General features: G+C 37.6%; 2 protein-coding genes across 2 annotated transcripts in view; both read right to left on the minus strand.

The window, feature by feature from the left end:
- galnt3 (UDP-N-acetyl-alpha-D-galactosamine:polypeptide N-acetylgalactosaminyltransferase 3 (GalNAc-T3)) overlaps nt 1-4,349 on the minus strand; it is a 35,807-nt gene extending 31,458 nt beyond the window's left edge. The window contains exons 1-2 of the mRNA XM_073845611.1: nt 4,198-4,349; nt 1,848-2,432 (exon numbers count right to left, since the gene is read on the minus strand). Coding sequence (XP_073701712.1) covers nt 1,848-2,344 — 497 coding nt within the window. The 5' untranslated portion in view covers nt 2,345-2,432; nt 4,198-4,349. The remainder of the gene's footprint in view (nt 1-1,847; nt 2,433-4,197) is intronic.
- A 2,982-nt stretch (nt 4,350-7,331) lies between these two features.
- The window catches only part of ttc21b (tetratricopeptide repeat domain 21B), a 52,133-nt gene continuing 35,127 nt past the window's right edge, over nt 7,332-24,337 (minus strand). The window contains exons 21-29 of the mRNA XM_073845383.1: nt 19,570-19,680; nt 17,700-17,781; nt 17,402-17,552; nt 15,917-16,078; nt 15,626-15,821; nt 14,139-14,363; nt 8,918-9,038; nt 8,763-8,830; nt 7,332-7,598 (exon numbers count right to left, since the gene is read on the minus strand). Of these exons, the coding sequence (XP_073701484.1) occupies nt 7,521-7,598; nt 8,763-8,830; nt 8,918-9,038; nt 14,139-14,363; nt 15,626-15,821; nt 15,917-16,078; nt 17,402-17,552; nt 17,700-17,781; nt 19,570-19,680 (1,194 nt within the window). The 3' untranslated portion in view covers nt 7,332-7,520. The remainder of the gene's footprint in view (nt 7,599-8,762; nt 8,831-8,917; nt 9,039-14,138; nt 14,364-15,625; nt 15,822-15,916; nt 16,079-17,401; nt 17,553-17,699; nt 17,782-19,569; nt 19,681-24,337) is intronic.

The following is a 24,337-nucleotide window of genomic DNA, read 5'->3' on the forward strand; positions in this document are numbered from 1 at the left end:
AGTCCACTATATGGAGGAAAACTGAAGAAAGGTGGGGGCGGGGGAGTGAGTTCAAACTCGGGGGCACCATAGAAGTCCACTATATGGAGGAAAACTGAAGAAAGGTGGGGGGGGGGAGTGAGTTCAAACTCGGGGGCACCATAGAAGTCCACTATATGGAGGAAAACTGAAGAAAGGTGGGGGCGGGGGAGTGAGTTCAAACTCGGGGGCACCATAGAAGTCCACTATATGGAGGAAAACTGAAGAAAGGTGGGGGCGGGGGAGTGAGTTCAAACTCGGGGGCACCATAGAAGTCCACTATATGGAGGAAAACTGAAGAAAGGTGGGGGGGGGGGTGAGTTCAAACTCGGGGGCACCATAGAAGTCCACTATATGGAGGAAAACTGAAGAAAGGTGGGGGCGGGGGAGTGAGTTCAAACTCGGGGGCACCATAGAAGTCCACTATATGGAGGAAAACTGAAGAAAGGTGGGGGCGGGGGAGTGAGTTCAAACTCGGGGGCACCATAGAAGTCCACTATATGGAGGAAAACTGAAGAAAGGTGGGGGGGGGAGTGAGTTCAAACTCGGGGGCACCATAGAAGTCCACTATATGGAGGAAAACTGAAGAAAGGTGGGGGGGGAGTGAGTTCAAACTCGGGGGCACCATAGAAGTCCACTATATGGAGGAAAACTGAAGAAAGGTGGGGGGGGAGTGAGTTCAAACTCGGGGGCACCATAGAAGTCCACTATATGGAGGAAAACTGAAGAAAGGTGGGGGGGGAGTGAGTTCAAACTCGGGGGCACCATAGAAGTCCACTATATGGAGGAAAACTGAAGAAAGGTGGGGGGGGAGTGAGTTCAAACTCGGGGGCACCATAGAAGTCCACTATATGGAGGAAAACTGAAGAAAGGTGGGGGGGGGGAGTGAGTTCAAACTCGGGGGCACCATAGAAGTCCACTATATGGAGGAAAACTGAAGAAAGGTGGGGGGGGGGAGTGAGTTCAAACTCGGGGGCACCATAGAAGTCCACTATATGGAGGAAAACTGAAGAAAGGTGGGGGGGGAGTGAGTTCAAACTCGGGGGCACCATAGAAGTCCACTATATGGAGGAAAACTGAAGAAAGGTGGGGGGGGGAGTGAGTTCAAACTCGGGGGCACCATAGAAGTCCATTATATGGAGAGAAATCCTGAAATGTTTTCTGACTGAAGAAAGACAGACATGAACATCTTGGATGACAATGGGGTGAGTACATTATCTGTAAAGTTTTGTTCTGGAAGTGAACTTCACCTTTAAAGGAGTAGTTCACTTTCAGAACAATTTACAGATAATGTACTCACCCCATTGTCATCCAAGATGTTCATGTCTTTCTTTCTTCAGTCGGAAAACATTTCAGCATTTTTGAACTTCCAAATGCAGTTTAAATGCAGCTTCAAAGGGCTCTAAATGATCCCAGCTGAGGAAAGAAGGGTCTTATCTAGCCAAACGATGGGTTATTTTCTAAAAAACATTTACAACTTACATACTATTTAATCTCAAACGCTCGTCTTGCAGAGCTAGACAAGACGAGCATTTGAGGTTAAAAGTATATAAATTGCATTTTTTTTTTTTTTAAATATCCTATCGTTTTGCTAGATAAGACCCTTCTTTCCTCGGCTGGGATCATTTAGAGCCCTTTGAAGCTGCATTTTGGAAGTTCAAACTCGGGGGCCCCATAGAAGTCCATTATATGAAGAGAAATCCAGAAACGTTTTACTCAAAAAACATTATTTCCTTACGACTGAAGAAAGACAGGCATGAATATTTTGGATGACAAGGGGGTGAGCACATTATCTGTAAATTTTACAGGTGCATACTGGTAGTACGTACTCTGGAGGTCTTGTATCGGGGCCGAGGTCCCTGCTTAGTGAGATCCGATCACTGGCGTATAAATTAAAGCAGTGCTTCTCCTCTCCCCTCTCCTTTTCTTTTTGCTCCAACGAGCTCAGATTGTCAGTTTGAAAAGCCTTCCCAGAAGCCCCCGGGGCGCTGGGGTTTTGCGGTGGCCTTTCCAGGACCGGTCGGAGTTCAGCGGCCGTGTAGTATCCGGGTAAACACGCCAGACTGCCCTGGCTGTCCTGCTTCCTCACCGGAGCTTTTATCTGCATCTTAGGCATAGCGTCCCGGAAGTTATTCACGGCACCAATGACCATCTCAAGAACGCCGTCCCGTTTTTCCACAATCCCTTTGAGCCAGGGTTCATCCTGAGGACTCTGATTGACCACCTCTCGCTGCATCAGAAACAGGAACGCCACGAACACCAAAGCCACTATGGCCAGCTTCCATGGGTGCAGGCGTCTGCGCAGCAGCCTGCGGAAGAATGTCATTCTTTTGAGGCGAAGCCGGCACTCAGAGTGTGGGAAACAAAGCTTCACCTGTCACACGCCCTGTGCGTAACATCACCGCCTGTCAAACCTGTGAATGGGGCAAAAATGCAACACTGATACACGAGCAAGAAGAGCAAGTTCAACACTTCTGACAACTAGTTTGAGAACGGAAAAGTTGGGAACTCCACTTCTGAACGTCCAACGTAAATGTTTTCTTTGATATGTAAGACTCTTTTAGGTGGCTGGGAAATCATTCTTCACTTGAGAGGCAATTTTGTGAACTTAATTTCTTTAACAACATTCTCTTGGAGTGTATTTTTAACAGAAACGTTCCAAATGATAATTGGGCCTTTTAACCAATGGAAAAGTATTAATCATATTACAAACATCAGACTTAGCAGTTCTGTCTATCTTTTATAAATCACATTCTGATGAGGCATAATACTTTTTTGTACATTTATTTTAACCTTAAAATGCATGTGTGTGACCCTGGACCACAAAAACAGTCAGAAGGCTATTTTTTTTGAATATATAAGCTTTCCATTTATGTATGGTTTGTTAGGGAAGGCCAAAATTTGGCTGTGATACAACGTCTGGAATCTGAGGGTGCAAAAAAGCTAAATATTGAGAAAAATCGCCTTTAAAGTTGTTCAAATGAAATTCTTAGCAATGCATATTACTAATCAAAAATTAAGTTTTGATATATTTATAGTAGGAAATTTTCTAATTATCTTCATGGAACATGATCTTTACTTAATATCCTAATGATTTTTGGCACAAAAGAAAAATCAATCATTTTGACCCAAACAATATATTGTTTGCTATTGCTACAAATATACCCACCCTACTTACAACTAGTTTTGTGGTCCAGGGTCATATATTGTATAGGCCAATATAATGTATATCAAAATCTATGTAATGTACAATTAGATGCAACCAAGTGTGTGCTGTGTGACACTTTGTTAAAAAAAAAAAAAAAAAAGAGCATCAGGAACTCCAGGCTTTGTTTTGTGATTGACAAAACCACATTGCAAATGTTTTAGCAGCAAATATTGATTTTTGATTTATGTTAATTTGTACTACACAATATAAAATAGAAACCTGAACATGTTTTTGTTTGCTCATTTTGTTTCTTTCAACCGCACGAATGCACGTTCAGGTTCCAGACCTTGTAAAGTGGCCAAAATAATCAAAACTCTTACAATTAGTTGCATATTGAAAATACAATGAAAATACATTTTAATCATGTGGCAAAAATATTATTATTGATTTTTCTTATACCAAAAATCATCAGGATATTAAGTAAAGATCATGTTCCATGAAGATATTTTGTAAATATATATGATTAGTAATATGCATTGCCAAGAACTTCATTTGGCGATTTTCTCAATATTTAGATTTTTTTGCACCCTCAGATTCATGATTTTTAAATGTGTCCTATCCTAACAAACCATACATCAATGGAAAGCTACTTATTCAGCTTTCAGATAACATATCTCTCAATTTAAAAAAAAAATTGACCCTTATGTCTGGTTTTGTGACAAAAGCAAAAGATGATTTGGTATTTACTTTCTTACTAAACAATACATAAAATGTAAAATGAGGGAAAATCCATACAAGTGAGACCATTTAGACACTTTAACTGAGGTATTCCTGTTAAATCAGATAAAAACTCCACTTAACGCGACACATATTGCTTTATAGCCGTCATTTTGAGGCATTTTAGGCTTAATCATGATATACACAATAAAACCATCTGTCTAAAATTATGAATTAGTTTCCAGTTCTCGTTCGCTGTCACGTAAACAAACGCTATAAAGCCTAGTCAGTAAAGAAACAGTAGTAAAACATACCGATTACGCTTTAATATCGCATGAGTTCATTTCCAAAACAGTTCTGAAGATCCACAGCGACTGTCCCAAGGCAGAACTAATGACCACGGCGATGTCAAAGTAGAGTAATCTCAGCCGGACTTCCGCGTCGTTGGATCCAGGTGCTCGTCTCTCAGGTAAAGGGGCGGGGCTTGCGTAACGCGTACGTAAACGCCACATGTGCCTTCATTCTGTTAGGGTGAGACCAGCAACTTCAACACTTTAACACAAATGTTTACTTAATGAAAGTATTTTCGACTTATAAGGTTAATTAGCGCAACATTTAATTGAAAAAAAAAATGTTTGTTGTGTCTTTAATGAAATTAAAAATGGTGATTTGAATTGACTTTCTTTCTTTCTTTTTTTGGGGAGGCGGGCTTGTTCTAGACTCCTCGACTCTTTAGCTTCATCTCCACAATAAAATGTAACTTTTCATACTTTTTAAACTGGAATTTTTTTTCTGTGTGCAATCGCCTATGCCGTTTTAATCAAAATAAATGCCCTTTTATACCTTTAAACACGGGTTATATTTAAAATTAACAATAAATAACAAAGCGATATTGACCGGAGGCGTTTTGTTAATGTCTGACAAATATAAACGCGTCAGGCGAAAGCGATTTCGCGGCTTTTTCAACTTGATTGTAGTGATTCAAAACGTTCTAAACTCACATATAAAAATATTAGAATACATATTTGTAACCCCAAACCTTATGTTATGAATTTCTTCTTTTAAACCTAATTAGTAAAGTCAACCCCCATAATAATTCGCATCCTGCTTTCCATCTAAATATTTATGTTGCACAAACCGAAATCATCCACCGAAATGGTCCATGTATTTCCATGAATCACTTCGTCGGACACATCTGATCTGACATCAGTGATGGGTGACATTCGACTACGACAATGTTAAACTCACTTTAGACGTATTACCACAATAAATTAGCCCTATTAAACAGAATGTAGATGTGGAAAACACTTACCAGACACGCTCAGCCTGAGGATTTTAATCAGCGTGTCCCCATCCACATGGACTTCATAAAGAGCTTCTGTGTTTGCAGGGCAAAGAAAAGAAACCGGACACGAACCGGACAAGAGAAGAATACCAGAGAGGCTCAGAGTGTTCATCTGTAGGATACTGGAGATTTAACTTCCCACTGTGTCGCTTCGTGTTCAATCTCGCTGTGACAGAGTTTAGTGAGAATGTCGGACTCTTGCTGGAGGTTGACATGTGAACTGCTGCTGATGAAACTCAAAGTTTATTATTTGACATCAGATTGATGTGGATTTACTGCACAACTGAAATTTTTGTCCGTAACACTATCGAGCTCAAAGTCTTGCAAAACCAGTCTACAAATCAATCTATAAGTCTAAATATATGTTTGCCCAAATTCGAAGAAATGTATATCATTTTAAAAAGTAGCCTAATATAATATCAATTCTATTGAAAATGGTCACTTAAACAGTTAACGGAATTAATAAAGCAAGATACTGCAAATAATTGGTTAAAAATACAGTAATATTGTGAAATATTATTGCAATTAAAAATAATGTTTTTCTATTTTAATATACTTTGAAATATAATTTATTTCTGTGATGGAAAGATGAATTTTATTCAGTCACTAATCCAGTCTTCAGTGTCACATGATCCTTCAAAAACCATTCTGAAATGCTATTAAAGTGCTATAATATTTTTCCAGAACCTTTTCTGAATAACAAAATATACACTAATGTTTAAAAGTTTTAGATCAGTACTTTTTCAATAGAAATTAATACTTTTGTTCAAAAAGGATGTGTTAAAGTGATTGAAAAAGTAAAGTTATATTGAATATGGTCACTTAAACTTAAACAGAATTAATAATACAGCAATATATTGCAAATAATTGATTAAAAATACAGAAAAAAATACTGTAATATTTTTGCAATTTAAAATAATGGTTTTCTATTTGACTATACTTTAAAATATAATAGATTTCTGTGATGCAAAGCTGCATTTTCTTCAGTTAATACTCCAGTCTTCAGTGTCACATGATCCTTCAAAATCATTCTGAAATGCTGATTTATGTATTAATGTTGAAAACAGTTGTGCTGATTAATATTTTTTTTAGAAACTTTTATAAAACATTAAAAATAACAGCATTTATTTAAAATAGAAATCAGTAGAAATATTTGTAAAAAATATACACTAATGTTTAAAAGTTTAAGGTCAGTAATTTTTCTTTGATAGAAATTAATACTTTTGTTCAGAAAGGATGTGTTAAAGTGATTAAAAAGTGATAGTACAGACTTATATAGTTAGAAAAAGATAAAAAATAAAATAAATGCTGTACTTTTGAACTTTTTATCCATCCACAAATCCTGAAGAAAGTATCACAGGGTCCAAAAAAAGTAGCAGCACAATAAATCAGAGTGATTTCTGATGGATCATTCGACACTGAAGACAGGTGTAATGGTGCTGAAAATTCAGCTTTGCATCACAGAAATAAATTCTATTTTAAAGTATATTCAAATACAAAATTTTATTTCAAATTGCAAAAACTGGTTTTCTGTATTTTTGATTAAATAAATGCAAACTTGATGAGCAGAAGAGATTCCTTTAAAAAAACACTAAAAATCTTACCAATCTCAAACTTCTAAACAGCGGTCTATACACACACACACACACACACACACACACACACACAGAGCATTTAAAGTGAGAAATTTAAGAAGATAAATAAATACTGTCTTATATTTGCATTTGATGCACGCTACACAAAGCTACATACCGTAACAATGTTTTAAGTGTTATTTGTTGTATATTGCATACTGTTAAAATGTGCAGGCCTCATACAGCATGTACTGTGTAGTATGAAGTAAGTATGAAGTAGGCAGTATGCTAGTATTCCACCCAGAACAGTACTATGCTACAGTGTTATCACATGACCTTGAAAATAAAAAGAGTTGCGTTTCTGATTCAATTTCAGGCAAAAATGTTCTAATGTTTGCCAGCCTAGTCAACTAAAAAGACACACACTGGGAATGCAAGGTCAAGCACATTGCATTGTGGGATTTAGCATTCTGTGCAGCAAGCTTTGTTGCATACATTAAATGTGCATGTATATTGCGGAATCTCAAAAGTCTTTTAAATGTTTTATTTCTGTGTACACAATGAAAAATATTGCACCATTATCAATGCTAGTTTTTAATGCTGAATGAACACTGCATGTAGTCATATCAAAATATTTCTTATACTGACACTTAATGCAATTTATATGAAATTACAGATGAGATCTCGATTGACCAACAGCACCACACTGGTCCTTCTGTCACGATCTTAAAGCTGCTCTTGCTTTGTCCAAGATGTCCTTTCTGATCCGTGGATAGTTGGGATGTGCATCCAAAACCTGAGCGTGTGAGATGCAAAAAAGAAAAAAGAAAAAATGCAAGAGGATGAAAAAATGCATTTATTATATTTTTAGTTTTTATTTATATTTGTTTTAAATATAATCATTTAAATGAGAATTATATAAATGAAAATAACATTTTATTTCAATAAAGATACAAATATAAAATTCTGTAACTGATTTTTATATATACAGTTGAAGTCAAAAGTTTACACACACTTTGCAGAATCAGCAAAATGTTAATTATTTGACTAAAATAAGAGGGAACACATAAAATGCATTATTTTTATTTAGTACCGACCTGAAAAAGATATTTCACATAAAATACGTTTACATATAGCCCACAAGTGAAAATAATAGTTGAATTTATAAAAAATAACTGCATTTAAAAGTTTACATACACTTGATTTTAATACTGTGTTGTTACCTGAACGATCCACAGCTGTGTTTTTTTTTTGTATTGATAGTTGTTTATGAGTCTCTTGTTTGTCCTGAACAGTTAAACTGCCCGCCGTTCTTCAGAAAAATCCTTCAGGTCCCACAAATTCTGTGTTTTTCTGAATTTTTGTGTATTTGAACCCTTTCCAACAATGACTGTATGATTTTAAGAACCATCTTCATTCTGTTCAAAAGTTTTAATGCATGTTTTTTTCTTCTGGAGCATCAGAGAGCGTTTGAACCTTCTGTAATAGCTGCATATGAGTCCCTCAGTTGTCCTCAGCATGAAAAGATAAATCTCAAAATCATACAGTCATTGTTGGAAAGGGTTCAAATACACAAAAATGCTGAAAAAACAGAATTTGAAGAATTTGTGGGACCTGAAGGATTTTTTTTTGAAGAACAGCAGGCAGTTTAACTGTTCAGGACAAACAAGAGACTCATGAACAACTATTACTAAACAAAAAAAAACAGCTGTCGGTCATTCAGGTAACAACAGAGTATTAAGAATCAAGGGGGTGTAAACTTTTGAAACTTTTTGCAGATTGCGCAAGGTGAAAAAATAAAGTAGAAATATCACTAAATACTTCAATACTTCAATAGAAGTATTAGAAAGTATTTACAAAAATTAATGGGATTTTGCTTTTGAAATCTGACTGCTGGTCTCAGTACAATATTTACAAATTTAGATGTTTATATTCGCAGCAGGATTTCTCAAATACTCACTTTATGGCACACATCTATAGCATCCACGTGTCTCTTGGCCTTGAGATAATTGAACGCGAGTTTGTAGCCTGGTAAACAAACAGCATGCTGATGTCAATAAAAGATGTGAACACACATGAGAACAGTATAGTGCATCAGAGGGGCTTTAATCTTACCGATAGTGGGGTTGGTTTGATTGCTGTATTTCCAGGCCATTTCATAATTCATGGCAGCATCTCTGAATGACTGCTCCTTTTCCATAATGTAGCCCATGTACTCATATGCCTTGCAGCAGGACTGTTTTAAAACACGTTAAAGGATTAGTTCACTTCCGGAACAAAATTTTACACATAATGCACTCACCCCCTTGTCATCCAAGATGTCTTTCTTTCTTTAGTCGTGAAGAAATGATGTTTCTTGAGGAAAACATTTGAGAATTCCTCTCCATATAGTGGACTTCTATGGTGCCCGCGAATTTGAACTTCCAAAATGCAGTTTAAATGCAGTTTTAAAGTGCATTAAACGATCCCAGCCGGGGAAGAAGGATCTTATCTAGCGAAACGATCGGTTATTTCAGAAACAAATTGACAGTTTAAGGCCCGGTTTCACAGACAGGGCTTAGACTAAGCCAGGATTAGGTCATGGTTCAATTAGGACATTTAAAGGTTGTATCAGCGATTTCTAGCCTAAAACATAAAGTGTCAATTTCATCTGACCTTTCTTCACGATCCGCTCGCTGCCTGCCCCATAAATTGTCTGTGAAAAAAACACGTCTCTCTGGTCAGCCTAGGGTCCGAGATATGCCAAAAAAACAATCGGCACTACCAACCTTTCCACACATAAACAAACAGTGTTCCAACCAATCAGCGTCAGGGGTTTGGTGTTGTGGACTTTCCTACTGGTGCAGGGATGTGAGGGAGGCGGAGCGAAAGTCCACAACACCAAACCCCTGACGCTGATTGGTTGGAACACTGTTTGTTTATGTGTGGAAAGGTTGGTCGTGCCGATTGTTTTTTTGGCATATCTCGGACCCTAGGCTGACCAGAGAGACGCGTTTTTTTCACAGACAATTTATGGGGCAGGCAGCGAGCGGATCGTGAAGAAAGCTCAGCTGAATTTGACACTTTATGTTTCAGGCTAGAAATCGCTGATACAACCTTCAAGTATTTTTTTACAAATGCGCTCAGAAAAAATATCACTGATGTGCATTTTGAGACAAAACAAAGGCACTGATATATTTTAAGATGAGTCAGTGTAAGTCTCTTTCAGTGGAAACAGCTCAGACTTACATTTTAGTCTAGGACTAGGCTTAAGCCTTGTCTGTGAAACCGGGGGTATATGCCTTTTAACCTCAAATGCTCGTCTTGTCTCGTCTCCGTGTGATCCGGGTGAATACAGTTAGGGTATGTCGAAGAACTCCCAAAACTCTCGTTTTCTTCCCCAACTTTAAAATCGCCCTACATCGCTGCAGAAGTACCAACCCAGTGTTCACAAAGTGAACATACAAAGAAGATCAAACACCCTTTACAAAAAAAGGTAAAACAGCGATGTAGGATGATTTTGAAGTTGAAGACGAAAACAAGATGGGAGTTTTTTGCAGAGTTGTGGACTCGAGTCAATGACTTTGACAGCAATGACTCGAGACTTGACTTGGACTTGAACCCTGTGACTCGGCAAGTCTTCTAAAGAAAGACTTCGGAGAGTTCTGATCAATATAGGCTGAAGCGTATCACACTGGTATGATTAGCTCAGCAATTGGCACTGAGCCAGAGAGGGACTCGCTAAGTGAGCGCTTGTAATGTTTTTATCCACATAATGTTAAGGATGTTTAATGTTTTTGGAGCCGTTCACATGTCGAGCCAAAAATGCGTGGAAAACGCTAGGCGCGCCGCTTTCTCTTTCTTTCCAAACCGCTCTTGCAGCTTGCGCTCCTGTGGCGTGACTGGCGTCTGCGGCTCACACAGTTTTAAAATCCTAACCGATTATGAAATCTGGTTGCATCGCACACATACAGAGAATCTTTGCAGATTATCTTACCTGAAATCTTAAACATGCATACACTACAAGATTTGAAATTCGTGGCGGATCACACACTACAAAATATTATTAGGATTATCATGCCGGAGGAAGCACCTCCCGTGATCTTTCTCCGCCGATCATCATTTCTGCCATGGCGGTGTTTAGTGTCCTGCCATCAGCAGCGACCAGCTGATAGAGCTCCGCGTTCAAATGCACCTGGCCGCAAAGCCATGAATGTGTCAGACAAAATTTTATATTGATGTTTATTGTTATTGATATTACTAATATTTTCTGAGCCAGTGTCTCAAAGATGAAGTTGACGATCCTGACTCGCCATCTGCTCATTGGACGCGCCTTTAATGCCTAAATGCATCTTTATGGATTATGCCTATAGCTAATGGAAGAGTTTTGTTTTCGATTTTAATTATTTCATTTTACAGTTTTACAGTAGTGAAGTGATAATTTAAAGCGTTCTATAGATAATCGCGTCTGTGAAGCAATGGGTTTCGGTTAATTATTGTGAAGCCCTCCTGTTTAACACCAAGACATCAGAAAGCGTATCCTGTTTGTTGTCTTTAAAAGCACGTTTTGTTAATACTGTTTGTTACACAAACTAAGGCAGACCCTTTACAATTCCGGATGATATATTAATTATACCTTTATGAGCAAAAATGAAGTTTCACATCGCACTGACGCCTCCATGTCCGGCAAAGCCAGCTCCAGCTTTCACTCTCCGCACAAACGATTGGATATGTGCCTAATTAGCACACATTTATTTAGGCTGAACGATTAAACTAATATTGTGATATGCTTTTGATACTTTTTTTAAACTTATGGATTTTAATTTAAATCGTGATGACTTGAGAAGGCTAAATTGATCTGTCTGCCGCTGGTCGCAATTGGTCGTTACTTTAAAAAAACAAAAACTTTTTGACAAACAAAAAGTGTTCCAAAAATATGTCTAAATTAACTAAAGAAACGAAAATAAATGTAATCACTTTGCTATTAAAAACAGCAGTAATGGGGAAGAGAAAGAGAAAAAAGACAGGTTCCAGTCGGACTCGGGCCAGTAGATGAGACTTCGGACATTTTTGCAACGAATGTTTGTTTAATAGCCTATTTAACATTGTTATTTAGGCTACTTTCTTATTTAAATATATTATTTCTTTGATTTATTTTTGCATTTTTTGGCTGCCTGTTCACTGACTGAAGTGCTAAAATAAACACGCACGTTTGTTAATAATGTTTGAGCCTCATTTATTTTGGGTTTCAAAATTATATACATATGTATTTTATTTATATATAGGCCTATATACACACACATTATAATTTATATTTATAAAACACCGCGTTTGGGAGGGGAAAATCGGGCTAAAACTAGTGTGAGCCGGGCTTTAAGCAACCATAACCTGCTCTCCATGAAGAGGTGGAAGTTTTAGCAAAGAATAAATGGATTTCCAGCATTAAAAATCACTTGCAGTAGCTCTGTTATTAAATTTAGGCTATTTAAAACTGGTTATTCCTGTACAGCTATGATAAGCTGTTTCTCCAACTTGGCGGTGCGTTCAATGTTATTAAGGGAAAGGATGAAGCTGTTTGGTTGGTTCTTGTCACAAGACCTGCGGTGAGATGTTTTTATCTCTATGCGGCGCGGACGCGCCTGGAAAAAAACGAGCGTGTCGCGTATATCTATGGTCGCTTCCATTATGAGCGAGCATACCGCACGTCTACATTTGAAATAACGAACTTGACGCGACATATGAACGGCCCCTTTGACATTTAAATTACACATAATCACTATAAACCACTTATAATAATAAGAAGAAGAAACAGCAGTAGCCTAATAATTGGCTAAACCTTTCAAATATTTATATATTTATATTATATTTAGATATTTTATTTGACGCAACTGATTCAATAAAATCACTGAATCTTTAACAAATGAAACAGTGGACTTAAAATAAATTATTAATTCAATTAGGCCTATATTTGATCCCAAACAATGATTAATTCCTCAATGAAACATCACTAATTATTATAGCCTATCTTTTATAATTATACCTACTATAGACTATTATTGACTTTAAATTTACTGTAGTAATTAATACAGAGACACTAATTTGGGCAAACAGCACTAGTGACTTGTTTAGGACTTGAAGCTTAAAGTTGAGGACTTGCAACTCGACTTGGGACTTGACTCGGGACTTTACTCGAGACTTGATTGCAAAGACTCGAGACTTACTTGTGACTTGCAAAACAGTGACTTGGTCCCACCTCTGTTTTTTTGACATACCCTAATTGTATTGACCCGCAGAGACGAGACAAGATGAGCATTTGAGGTTAAAAAGTATAGAAATTGTCAATTTGTTTCCTCAGCTGGGATCATTTAGAGTCCTTTAAAGCTGGGTTTACACTGCTTTTTGGAAATACAAACTTAGGGGCACCATACATATCCATTATATGGAGAAAAATCCTCAAATGTTTTCCTCAAAAAACATAATTTCTTTATGACTGAAGAAAGAAAGACATGAACATCTTAGATGACAAGTGGGGTGAGTACATTATCTGAACATTTTTGTTCTGGAAGTGAACTAATCCTTTTAAGACGTCAGAAAATTTAGGTTTTTGAAGAAAACATTCCAGGATTTGTCTCCATATAGTGGACTTCATTTTTTAACCACAAATGCTCATCTTGCACTACCTGACCTCACGCATTATGTAAGCGGAAGTACCAACCCAGTGTTTACAAAGCGAGCGTGCAAAGAAAGTCAAACACCCTTTAAGAAAAAGGGGAAAACAACAATGTTGGATGATTGTGAGGTTGGAGGAGAAAATGAGATTTAAATGAGTTTTTCGCCCTACACTACTTTTTTGAAGTACACAGGAGTACACAGACGAAGAACTAACCATGCGTAACTTTTCCAATGTGATTATGCAATGCATAACGTCACAAGTGCGCATTGCAGACCTAGTGCAAGACACGCGTTTGTGGTTAAAAAGTATAGAAATGACAGTTTTTTTGGAAAATGACAGATCGTTTCGCTAGATAAGACCCTTATTCCTCGGCTGGGATTGTGTAGAAGCCTTTGAAGCTGCACTGAAACTGCAATATGGACCTTCAACCCGTTGGCCACCATTGAAGTCCACTATATAAAGAAAAATCCTAGAAAGGTTTTCCTCAAAAACCTTTTTTTTTTTTTCCGACTGAAGAAAGAAAGACATAAACATTTTGGATGACAAGAGGGTGAGTAAATTATCAAGAAGTTTTTGTTCTGGAAGTGATCTAATCCTTTAAATATAGCAATCTTTTACTATTTTTGAACTGAATTTCCAGAAGAAATGGTGATATATACTGCAGCTGAATGAATTCAGCATCACCTTGTTGTGTCGCAGAGATCTCTTCAGCAGTTCTCCTGCCATGTCGTATTTTCCCGACTGGATGTAGATGTCAGCCAGAAGCAGCCAGCTCTTTTCAAACTCGTCTGCATCAATGATGTTCCAGTTCATTTTGGCGATGCGTTTGAGCTGGTTTCGGGCTCGAGGGGTTTGTTTCAGGATCATGTAAGCAGTGGCCATAGCCAGCAGTGCAGGAACATGATCTTTCTGTACAGAACAAACAGACATTCAGGGGTAGTTGAGTAAATGTCATTGTGAAGCATGAAAGAAGAGGACTGAACAAACTTTAAAGTTTGGTGTAAGTGATACTTAAAGGATTAGTTGACTTCCAGAACAAAATTTACAGACAATTTATTCATCTCCTTGTCTTCCAAGATGTTCATGTCTTTCTTTCTTTAGTCGTGAAGAAGTTATATGTTTTGAGGAAAACATTTAAGGAATTTCCTCCATATAGTGGACTTCTATGGTGCCCCGAGTTTGAATTTCCAAAATGGAGTTTAAATGCAGCTTCAAAGGGCTCTAAACGACCCCAGATGGAACTTTTTAACCACAAACGCTGAAAAAAAAAATCCCATCTAATTTTTTCCTCCAACTTCAAAATTGACCTATATTGCTGTTTTACCTTTTTTTGTAAAGAGCATTTGATCTTCTTTGCACATTCACTTTGTAAACAGTGTTTTAGAAAATAACTGATCAATCCACTACTTAAGACCCTTTTTTCTCGGCTGGGATGGTTTAGAGCCCTTTGAAGCTGCATTTAAACTGTATTTTGAAAGTTCAAACTCTGGGGCACCATAGAAGTCCACAATATGGAAAAAATTCCTAAAATGTTTTCTTCAAAAAAAAAAAATTCTTTACGACTGAAGAAAAGAAAGAAAAACATGAATATCTTGGATGACAAGGGAGTGAGTAAATGATCTGTTTTGTTCTGGAGGTGAACTAATCCTTTAAGTGGAGATTTCTGACTTTTCTTTCTACTAGCATTTATTTAATCAAAAATGCAGTAAAAAGATTAAAAAAAATTACAAGTAAAAAAAACCTTTTCTATTAAAATGAATTTTTAAATGTATGTATTTCTGTGATGCAAAGCTGAATTTTCAGCATCATTACTACAGTCAGCGTCACATGATCATTCAGAGATCTTTCTAATATGCTGATTTGCTGCTCAAGAAATATTTCTCATTATTATCAATGTTGAAAACAGTTGTGCTGCTTCATATATACAGTATGTGGAAACATTAATACATTTATATCTTTGATGAATCTTTGATGAATAGAAAGTTTAAGCATTTATTTGAAATAGAAATTATTCTAAATGTCTTTACTGTCACTTTTTGTTAATTTAAAGCACCCCTGCTAAATAAACATTCTCAATGCTAGTGTAAGTTTGTCTTGAAGGCGTGATTCAAACGCTGTGCATGTGTGGGTGTGTGTGTATTTAACATATCCATCATTTGATGTCCACACACCTCACTGTTTGCGATTTCAATGAACACGTTGAGAGCTCTTTCCACATTGGCTTTCTGTTTGGTGGCCAGATAGCAGTAGTTCTCTAGTATGCGCAGCTGTACGTGTCCCGCTGGGGTTTGTGGCTTTAGCTCCTTTAAGAGCTTCTCCGCTGTTCTCACGGCCAGTTGCTCCGACTCCTGCTTCTCTGTAGAGTTCCTGAACACAAACAAATGAAACTCATCATTTGTGAAAGTGCATGTGTGCAATAAAACTCAGCTTATAAGGCAATAAGGCAGAATTGGTGGACATACCCCATGTCTCCGTCCAGGTTCTCAAACACTTCTCCTCCTATGGTTTCATTGTCAGGGTTAAGACAAATCTCAATCATGTTGTACACTGCATTTTGGCCCCAGTCGTTGTCTTTCCTGGCTTTGTTAAAGTGACGTAACCCATCGTTTGGTTCACCAGTGTACCTTAGAGAAGCAGATCAACATTCATGTCCTTATTGCAATCAATTCAAATGCTACTTTTATCATATGCATAATCAAAATCAAGTACTTCAAGAGAAATAATTCCTAAAAGTTTTTGTCAGTAATACTATAAATATTTTTACTATTTCAATTATTCTATTTGAATATCATTTAAAATGCTAAAATGTCACATGGTCCTTTAGAAATCATTCTAATATGCTGATTTGCTTCAAAAAAAAAAAACATTATTATTATCAATATTGAAAACAGTTGTGCTGCTTAATAGTTTTGGGGAAATCATGATAATTTGAAAGTATTATTAATTGTAATTTTACTTTTAAAGGACAAAAGATTCTTCTAAACAGCATTTATTTGAAATAAATAAAAATGCCTTTTGATTCATTTAATGCATATTTTCTGAATAAAACTATTAATTTATTTCCAATTTGGAGCAGTTTGAAACTTTTTTATGGAACTTTTAGTATATATACACACTACCAGTCAAAAGTTTTAGTGTTTTTTAAGAAGTCTATTCTGCTCAGCAAGCCTGCATTTATTTAATCATCAACAGTAAAATTTTAAAATATTTTTACTATTTCAAAAAAATGTAATTTATTCCTTTGTTCAAAGCTAAATTTTCAGCATCATTACTCCAGTCTTTAACATCACAAGATCCTTCATAAATCATTCTAATATGCCAATTTGCTGTTCATTATTATTATTATTATTATTATCAAAATTTAAAATAGTTGAGTACATTTTTTTCTGAGGATTCTTTGAGAAAGAGATCCAAATATCAGCATTATCAGTATACTGTATTGCATGGGAATGATAGAAATTAATACTTTAAACTGATCAAAAGTGATGATAAAGACATTTATAATGTTACAAAAGAAAATGCTGTTCCTCTGAACTTTCTATTCATAAAAAAATAAGGAAATTCTACTCAACTGTTTTCAACATAATAATAATAATAATTAATGTTTAATGAGCAGCAAATCAGAATATTAGAGTGATTTCTGAAGGATCAAGTGACACTGAAGGCTGGAGTAACTTCTGCTAAAAATTCAGCTTTGAAATCAAAAGAATACATCACATTTTCAAATATATTCAAATAGAAAATAGTTATTTTAAATAGTAAAAATATTTCAAAATTGTACTGTTTTTGCTATACATTGGATCAAATAAATGCAGGCTTGGTGAGCAGAAGAGACTTCATTTAAAACATTTTTTTAAAATCTTACTGTCCAATAACTTTTGAATGGTAGTATATAAAAAATTACCATCATAAAGCCTAATCCTCTATTTCATGTTTTATAGTCATACCACAGGTAGAGCCCCTTGCAGTAGTTGTATCCAGGCTCAAACTTGGCCCTCGACGAGTGTTTCTCTGCCATCTCGAGGAATCTTGGAACCTCCTCCACTTTGCCAGCTCTGCGCAGCAGATCAATGAGGCGGGACAGCGTTGGGTAGTTGTCTAGGGGAAGAGATTAAATGAGTTCATTACAGCTTCCTGGTTGCTTAGGTTACCCCTGCGGTTCATACGAGTATCTGGAAGGAAAGCTGAGGGGGCTGCTGCAACAACGGCGTAATCGTTCGAAAGGTCAGGAGATGAACGACACACCTGGTTTCCTCTCCAAGAGCTGCTGGAAGTGAAATACAGCCTGTTCATAGTCCTGCTTCCGGAACATAAGGTCTGCCATCATCTAACACAGAGAAGAGAAGTTCACAAATTTCTGCCTAGCAAAGGTATAAAAATTGGAACATGACAAAAGAGCTGTGGGTGAACATTCTAAAAATCAATTTCTATGGAAAAATTCAATGAGAATTTTCCTTTTAGAACTCTAATGCTGCACTCTACAGTCGTGGCCAAAAGTTTTGAGAATTACATAAATATTGGAAATTGGAAAAGTTTTTATAATAGCAATTTGCATATTGCAAATTTAAAGTTTACTCCAGAATGTTATGAAGACTGATCAGATGAATTGCATAGTCCTTCTTTGCCATGAAAATGAACTTAATCCCAAAAAAAACTTTCCACTGCATTTCATTGCTGTGGGACCTGCTGAAATCATTTCAGTAATCGTCTTGTTAACTCAGGTGAGAATGTTGACGAGCACAAGGCTGGAGATCATTATGTCAGGCTGATTGGGTTAGAATGGCAGACTTGACATGTTAAAAGGAGGGTGATGCTTGAAATCATTGTTCTTCCATTGTTAACCATGGTGACCTGCAAAGAAACGCGTGGAGCCATCATTGCGTTGCATAAAAATGGCTTCACAGGCAAGGATATTGTGGCTACTAAGATTGCACCTAAATCAACAATTTATAGGATCATCAAGAACTTCAAGGAAAGAGGTTCAATTCTTGTTAAGAAGGCTTCAGGGCGTCCAAGAAAGTCCAGCAAGCGTCAGGATCGTCTCCTAAAGAGGATTCAGCTGCGGGATCGGAGTGCCACCAGTGCAGAGCTTGCTCAGGAATGGCAGCAGGCAGGTGTGAGCGCATCTGAACACACAGTGAGGCCAAGACTTTTGGAAGATGGCCTGGTGTCAAGAAGGGCAGCAAAGAAGCCACTTCTCTCCAAAAAAAAACATCAGGGAAAGATTGATCTTCTGCAAAAAGTATGGCGAATGGACTGCTGAGGACTGGGGCAAAGTCAGATTCTCTGATGAAGCCTCTTTCCGATTGTTTGGGGCATCTGGAAAAAGGCTTGTCCGGAGAAGAAAAGGTGAGCTCTACCATCAGTCCTGTGTCATGCCAACAGTAAAGCATCCTGAGACCATTCATGTGTGGGGTTGCTTCTCATCCAAGGGAGTGGGCTCACTCACAATTTTGCCCAAAAACACAGCCATGAATAAAGAATGGTACCAAAACACCCTCCAACAGCAACTTCTTCCAACAATCCAACAACAGTTTGGTGAAGAACAATGCATTTTCCAGCACGATGGAGCACCGTGCCATAAGGCAAAAGTGATAACTAAGTGGCTCGGGGACCAAAACGTTGAAATTTTGGGTCCATGGCTTGGAAACTCCCCAGATCTTAATCCCATTGAGAACTTGTGGTCAATCCTCAAGAGGCGGGTGGACAAACAAAAACCCACTAATTCTGACAAACTCCAAGAAGTGATTATGAAAGAATGGGTTGCTATCAGTCAGGATTTGGCCCAGAAGTTGATTGAGAGCATGCCCAGTCGAATTGCAGAGGTCCTGAACAAGAAGGGCCAACACTGCAAATACTGACTCTTTGCATAAATGTCACGTAATTGTCGATAAAAGCCTTTGAAACGTATGAAGTGCTTGTAATTATATTTCAGTACATCACAGAAACAACTGAAACAAAGATCTAAAAGCAGTTTAGCAGCAAACTTTGTGAAAACTAATATTTGTGTCATTCTCAAAACTTTTGGCCACGACTGTACACACTCCAGATTGATCTGATTTGGTCCACTGGTGTGAGGTTATGAGAGAGGGCTATCTGTTTAAGAGAAACCCACCAGTGTAGCTGATTCGTTGACCGGATCGTTCTTCAGAATAGCACTGCATTGCTGCTGACAGGCCTCGACATCATCCAGAGTGAGATACAGCTGAGCCAGTTCCAGCATCACCTGATCAAACACACACATTTACTTGCACAGCTGTTCACAGGGGACACTGAAACATGTGCTGCTTTAGAAAAGAATCATTATGTTCTGTGTAAACTTCTCACATTTTTATTTGCATGCATTTTAATTTGAATGCATTCTAGTGCATGCATTAAAAAAATATGTTTAATTTATTAACTTGCACAAAAAGAAAAAAAAAAGAAAAGAAAAAGAACAGCAAATATGTATTTGGCACAAGGAAAATGTCCTTGAGGCTTTCTGGGAAGAAGTCTAAGCTCATAACACTGACATTAACTGCTTACCAGTGTGCTACCCATTACACTTTACCAAGCACATTTGACTGAATTAATGTTTCTCACAATATTACAATCCTTTTGGAAAATTCTATTTAAAATGTTACTTTTATAATTTATGCATTCAGCACATGCTTTTAAAGGGGTCATCGGGTGCAAAACTAGTCTCAGCCTCAGACGTCACGCCCACGAAACGTTGGCTAAACGTCTGATGCATATGGTACACTTAACTGGAAACACTTCAGGAATGTCGAAGTCGTCATCTGATTCGTTGAATTTGACCGGATTTCCAGGAGACGCGAGTGTCGCGTTTATATTCGGTCCGCCAGGAAACAAAGCGCAGACTGATTAATTCAGCGTTTTGCTAAAAGGTGCTTATGCAGACGCCATTGTTGTTATACACATTTGCCACGTTCGCGAACAAATTACTGACTTACTGCTTGCTCTCCCTCTTCTTATTTAACTTTCAATGCTGGTTATTTCAATGACTGACTTGTTGCACGCTAGTCTGTTGTTGTGGGAGCATCTCCACGCCCCGAAACGTGACACTGAACAAAACGAACTGTGATTGGTTGTTTGACATGTCGATCAAACGGTCTTATGGGCGGGCCTTGGCCAACTAAAGCTTCCATGAATTCCAGACCTTCAGCCGTCAGTCTGAAGGTCTGGCTACGCGAGACTAGTGCAAAACTAACTTTGAACTCGTTTGAACATTAATGTGTGTTGGCAGTTTGTGTACACAACCACCCTACAATAATAAAAATCCACCTAGTGGTATTTTTTTAATCTTTAAAAGTAATATCCCCTTTTTAAAATCAGTTAATTCTTAGCTTCTTGTCGTTGTGACGAAATACATTTGATTGACATGAGCGTCTTACCTTAGGCCCGCCCTCACCGAGCTGAAACAGTCCAAATACAATTGCCATTGTGTGACTCAGGTGCAGAGGAAGGCTCTAATTGAGCGATTGAGGTGTTCTGTTGTTGAATATAATAATGAACATAGCAGTAGTCATTTACTCCCGACATCTGAGCCGCTAAAGATGCAGAGGTTTAACGTTACTTTCATTTTTAAATGGAAAGCACCAATCCCTATCTACATATTCATCTATCTTCGTGTGAATCATTCGTGATGCAGCTTCACCCACAGCAGAAGTGAGTATAAAGATTTTTATGCATCTTTGCTAATGACCTTGTTGCTTGTTGGCAAGTTTCGCCGATAAATGCGGTTAAAGTAAACATAATCCCAGAGAGGGGCGGGGCGAGCAGAGCTTGTGGCATTTAAAGGGGCCATGTCTTAAAATGAGCTGAGTTTTTGCAGAGCTGATTTTGACAAGGTAAAAGGGTCCATATTTAAAATGTTAGAATTACTTTAATCTAGCTTGAGCAGTTGTACATGGATCTTGCTGCTTTGGGAAGAGGCGTGGCAGGACTGAAACGCCGTCTAAGTGGTTAGCCAATCGCAACGCAGTGGGACTGCTAACCAATCACAACACATTTAGTTTTTCGGAAGGCGGACCTTCATCAAACCCGGAACTAATCGAGCCATTGAGCCATTCATGTAAATTATGTGAAAAATAATGTGTTTTTCAAACCACCAAGAATGAGAGCATGTTTTAGTGCATGCCAAAAACAAAATAAAGCATAATAGGACCCCTTTAATCAATTCCTGTTATACATGCCGAAATTCCAAATTGAATTAAATAATTTGCAAACCCACACCGAATACATGATCTGAGTTCTGATCTGAACCAAATGATTCGCGATACTCAAACTTCCGATATAATTCAAACGATTCACAAATAATCTCTGAAGTTCCGATCTAAATTAAATGACACGCAATACGCTAAATTTCAATCTAAGTCAAATGATTCGCAAACCCACACCAAAATCACAATCTGAATAATGATTTGCTAACCATCATCATCATCATGACTTGAAGCGCAGATCGCAAATCATTCAATTCGCGAAATGATATAAGAACCCACTCTGAAGTTCCGATTTAAAGAAAAGAGCTCAGAAAATCACTCAGGACCCCTCACATGCAAGCTTTTCCCTCTTTGAACTCTTACCATCTGGCCGGCGCTACAGAGCCCCAAATCTCAGGACTACCAGGCACATGAACAGTTTTCCCCCCAGGCAATCCACCTTATGAACAGTTAAAATGTTCCCCCATTGTGCAATAAAAATGTGTGGAATAACCTGATATCTATTGCTACCACCTCCACCCTAAACACATCCCTGCATTCCATTCTATCATCTATAGCACAACTGTACACACCACCTATTTATTTGTCAATTTATTTTATTTTTTACAAATTATTATTATTTTTATTTATTTATTTTTTGTCTATTTATGTTAACATATGTGTATTTTTCTTATTCTCTTATTTTTATTGTCTGTGCGTTGTTGTCTCTGTGTACTGGAAGCTAATAACACTGAAACAAATTCCTTGTATGCGCAAGCGAAATTATTCATACCCCTTCATTTTTTTCACATTTTGCAATGCTGCTGCCTTATGTTAAACTACTTTAAATTAGTTTTTTTTTCTCACATCAATCTACACTCCATACTCCATAATGGCAAAGCAAAAAATAGGTTTTTAACATTTGTGCAAACTTATTAAAAATAAAAAAATGATTCCTTTTTCTGGACCACTGGAAATTTAGCTCAGGAGCATTAATATTGCTTCTAGATGTGACTACACTTCGAGTGGAGTTAAACTGTGGCAAATTCATTTGAATGAGTATGATTTAGAAAGGCACACACCTCTCAGAAAAGGTCTAACAGCTGAAAATGCATATCAGAGCAAAAACCAAGTCCTGAGGTCAAGATAACTGCATGTAGAGCTCAGTGACAGACTTGCATTAAGGCAATGATCTAGAGAAGAGTTCGGAAAAAAATCTGCTGCATTGAAGGTTCACAGAAGCATGTAGCCTCCATTATCCATAATGGAAGACGATTGGAACAATAGGACTCTAGAAAATGTCTGCCAGCCCCCATCCAATCTGACAGAGCTTGAGAGGTGAAAAGGTGAGGCAAAGAATGGCAGATAATTGCCAAATGCAGATGTGCAAAGCTTGTCACATCATACCCAAAAAGACTTGGCTTCAACTATGTACTGAGTTAAGGGTATGAATAATTATGCAATGTACTTATTTCAGTGTTTTATTTTTAATAAATTTGTAAAATTAGCAAATCTGGTTTTTGTTTAGTCATTATTATGGTGTATGGAGTGTAAACTGATGTGGGGAAAAACTAATTTAAAGCAGCTAACATAATGCTGCAACAAAACAAAATGTGAAAAAAAATGAAGGGGTATACTTTTGCAAGGCACTGTATTTGGCAATAAAGCTCTTTCTGATTCTGATTCTAAAGCAAAAGATCTGCGAACCTGCTCCAAAATCCGAATCTGAATAATGATGATGAACCATCATTTCAGATCAGACCTCTAAGCACAGATCGCAAATCACTCAATTCGCGGAATGATTTGCGACGCGCTAAATCAATTGATTCACTCTACATAATTTGAAGTCCTAATCTGAATCAATTGATTTGAAATACGCAGTCCAAAGTCCCCAATTGAATCAAATGATTCAGGACTTAAAACACGGATCACAGGTCATTCAATTTGCGGAATAATTCTGCAACCTGCTCTAAAGTTTCGGTCTACAACAAAAAAGATTGGCCAACCTGCTTTGAATGTTTTTTTTTTTATTGCGTGAAAAGATGTGTGCTTATTGAAAAAATTAAAGACTACATTGACTTTTAATATTTCAAGCTTTTTTCAAGTACCTCTTTAGGAATATGGCTATTTATTTAAGAGTTTTCCAGGCCTTAAATTTCAAGAAGTCAAATTCAGGAACTTCAAGCATCTTGTACAAACCCTGATATGAGATATTTAATATAAGGAAATATACGTTTTTCAAATATGGTCTATGGAGAGAGAGATTGATTTGTGATGGTTTGCAGTTAAATTCAGGCCTGTGTTGCGTTCAGATTCAGCACCACACACATAAACTGACTGACGGCTTCAGGCTCGCCGGACCGTTCCAGCTGCAGAGGAACACACTGGACTCACTGATCCGGCCCACACTGACCTTGCTGTCACTTTCACAGTACACAAGCGCCTCTTTGTAGAACTTGACGGCTCGTTCGTAGCCACGCTGGCTGCTGCAGTGTTTGGCGATTTCGGCGCAGATCTCGGCGGCGAGCTGCTTCTGCGCGGGAACCGAGTCCGGCTGCTCCATCTGAACGCGCTTCAGCACCTTCGCCTGCACATCTCTCGCCTGAGGAGGAAGAACAGTTTCATAATAATTTAAACAATTGCTCTGGGCATGAAATTCAAAAAACAATTCATCCTGGAAAT

This window comes from Garra rufa, chromosome 8, assembly GCF_049309525.1.
Source record: "Garra rufa chromosome 8, GarRuf1.0, whole genome shotgun sequence".
In the NCBI taxonomy this organism is placed as follows: domain Eukaryota; kingdom Metazoa; phylum Chordata; class Actinopteri; order Cypriniformes; family Cyprinidae; genus Garra; species Garra rufa.